This window comes from Aplysia californica, unplaced genomic scaffold (assembly GCF_000002075.1).
Source record: "Aplysia californica isolate F4 #8 unplaced genomic scaffold, AplCal3.0 scaffold00300, whole genome shotgun sequence".
Lineage (NCBI taxonomy): Eukaryota > Metazoa > Mollusca > Gastropoda > Aplysiida > Aplysiidae > Aplysia > Aplysia californica.
The window spans coordinates 644,104-646,234 of record NW_004797570.1 but is presented as its reverse complement, the minus strand read 5'-3'; the positions used below and the strand labels follow the sequence as shown (position 1 = coordinate 646,234).

At 42.0% G+C, this 2,131-nt stretch overlaps 1 protein-coding gene across 1 annotated transcript in view; it reads right to left on the bottom strand.

Annotated features, from left to right (window-relative positions):
• Positions 1 to 2,131, bottom strand: part of LOC101856743 (gamma-tubulin complex component 6) — a 52,435-nt gene that overhangs the window by 2,807 nt on the left and 47,497 nt on the right. Inside the window, exon 30 of the mRNA XM_005101834.3 lies at positions 1,663 to 1,824. Coding sequence (XP_005101891.1) covers positions 1,663 to 1,824 — 162 coding nt within the window. The remainder of the gene's footprint in view (positions 1 to 1,662; positions 1,825 to 2,131) is intronic.

Below are 2,131 nucleotides of genomic sequence, written 5' to 3'. Positions count from 1 at the left end.
AGAGAGAGAGAGAGAGAGAGAGAGGTTCCCTCTCATGCACGTCATACAGGGCTGTGTGTGCAAAGGTTATGAGGGAGTTCTGCGAGTGCGGGCAGTGCTCCCTCTACTCACTCAAATTACCACTTTACACACCAATGTCGCAAGCGCTTCGGCCGCCCATTCAAGTGTTGAGGTTGGCAGCGATGGGGGTTATATGGAATTAATATGTTATAATGACGTCTTTATTGCAATAACGATACAAGTTGCATTTATATCAGAGCTTTGCAACGGTATCTATGTGTCTTTGTTTTTGATAATTAAATACTTCACTGTATGTTCCCAACTGGCATTATCTTTTAAAGTTCTTCTTTATTTTGATTGGCATTGGACTGGATTGCTGCTTGGATAACATTGATTCGATTTGCATACACGGCTTTCTTAACTCTCCACACATGTGGTCCAGTTCCATAGGATATTAGGATAGAACAGACCCCTCAGCCCTTCAATAAGGTCACTCTCTCACGGCCTTGAAATAAGCAATTAACCAAACTCACACATTGTTACTTTTTGCGGTTGCTTTTTTTTTTCTTTTAATGAAGTTGTTTACGCATTTCCCTTCACTACCCTTATTCTTGAAATAAATGGGGGGAAAGGGAGGAAGTAGTTAAGGAAAAGAAAAGGAACTACAACAAATCATGGCTTATTTCTGAAAATGTGTTACTTTTAGCGGTTATATGAAATTCAACGTTACTTTTTCGTGGAAAGACAAGTTCGGCATCTGGCACCTACTTATAAAAGTACATCAAAGAACTTGAGATGGCGGGGAAGGGGGGGGGGTGCACAGCTCCAACCACATGAAGAGGTCAGCGGTTAGTGTAACACCCAGGTCGACGCCATGCGTGTGTGTGGGGAGGGATGAGAGAGGGATTGAGAGAGAGAAAGAGAGAGAGAGAGAGAGAGAGAGAGAGAGAGAGAGAGAGAGAGAGAGAGAGGATTTACAGGTGACACTTTCAAACCATCTACAAACAACAGTCTTGAGAACATGGCAACTAGACTGAAAACCCTGAGGAACAGTCTCAAGATGAAGAGACTGAAAAAAACTGAGGAACAATAAAGAAGTAAAACCTACCAGTGACACAGTCTTACCACCTGCATAAGAATCAAGCACTGGTATGATACGAGACACAACAATACACAGTTGTTGAAAGTGCTTCTTAATATTGAAAAAAAAAGGCTTTCAAAGGTAATACATTTATTTGCTATAGGAATAAATTACTCGAATATTGTGAAAACAGAAGTCCCCTGTGATGCAGGTTATGAGGCAGTCCTAACACTTAGAACAGATTGATGACACAACAATGCTAAAGGATTTCACGAGGAGGAAGCTATGAAAAGGAATACCAAGACTGATAACATAAGATGAGATGAGATGAGATAGGATAAGATTTATTGATCTCCAGAAAGAGAAATTAGCTGCGGCATGATTAATGCAAACACACACACACACACACACACACACACACACACACACACACACACACACACACACACACACACACACACACACACACAGGGGGAGACAAGAACAGGGAGGGGAGGACAAAAGGAACAAAGAAGAAGAGGGAGAAGTGGACAAAGATGAGAGACGTCAGTGATATGGTCTGAGAGGACAGGATGGGTCACCTGGACAAGGCCTTGTTGATGTAGTTCTGGTGTATCTGATGCAGCTGGTCCAGTCCTGCGATGGGTTGGGCAAGGTCGGACTGGAACTCCTGCCAACTGACATGGATCACCTGGGTGGTGATGTAGCCCTGCATCATCTTCACAAAGTGCTCCATCTCCTGTCTGGATATACACACACATACATATATACACACACATACAAACTTACAAACATACACATACAGATACACATATAAATATAGACAAACACATACAAACTTACGAACACATACATCATAGCTGCCACTCAGGAATTTCAAAAAAAGGAGGAAATTTACGCGAACGCGTACCCGCGCTCTCCGAAGACCAGAGTAAAACCAGTGAGATCCAGAGGCAATATATACTGGAAAATCTACCCTACGGTTTTGGAAGGGAAAACTGTCATAGTTGTTAACCATAGACAACTGAATTAAAATGTATTTGAAAAAAC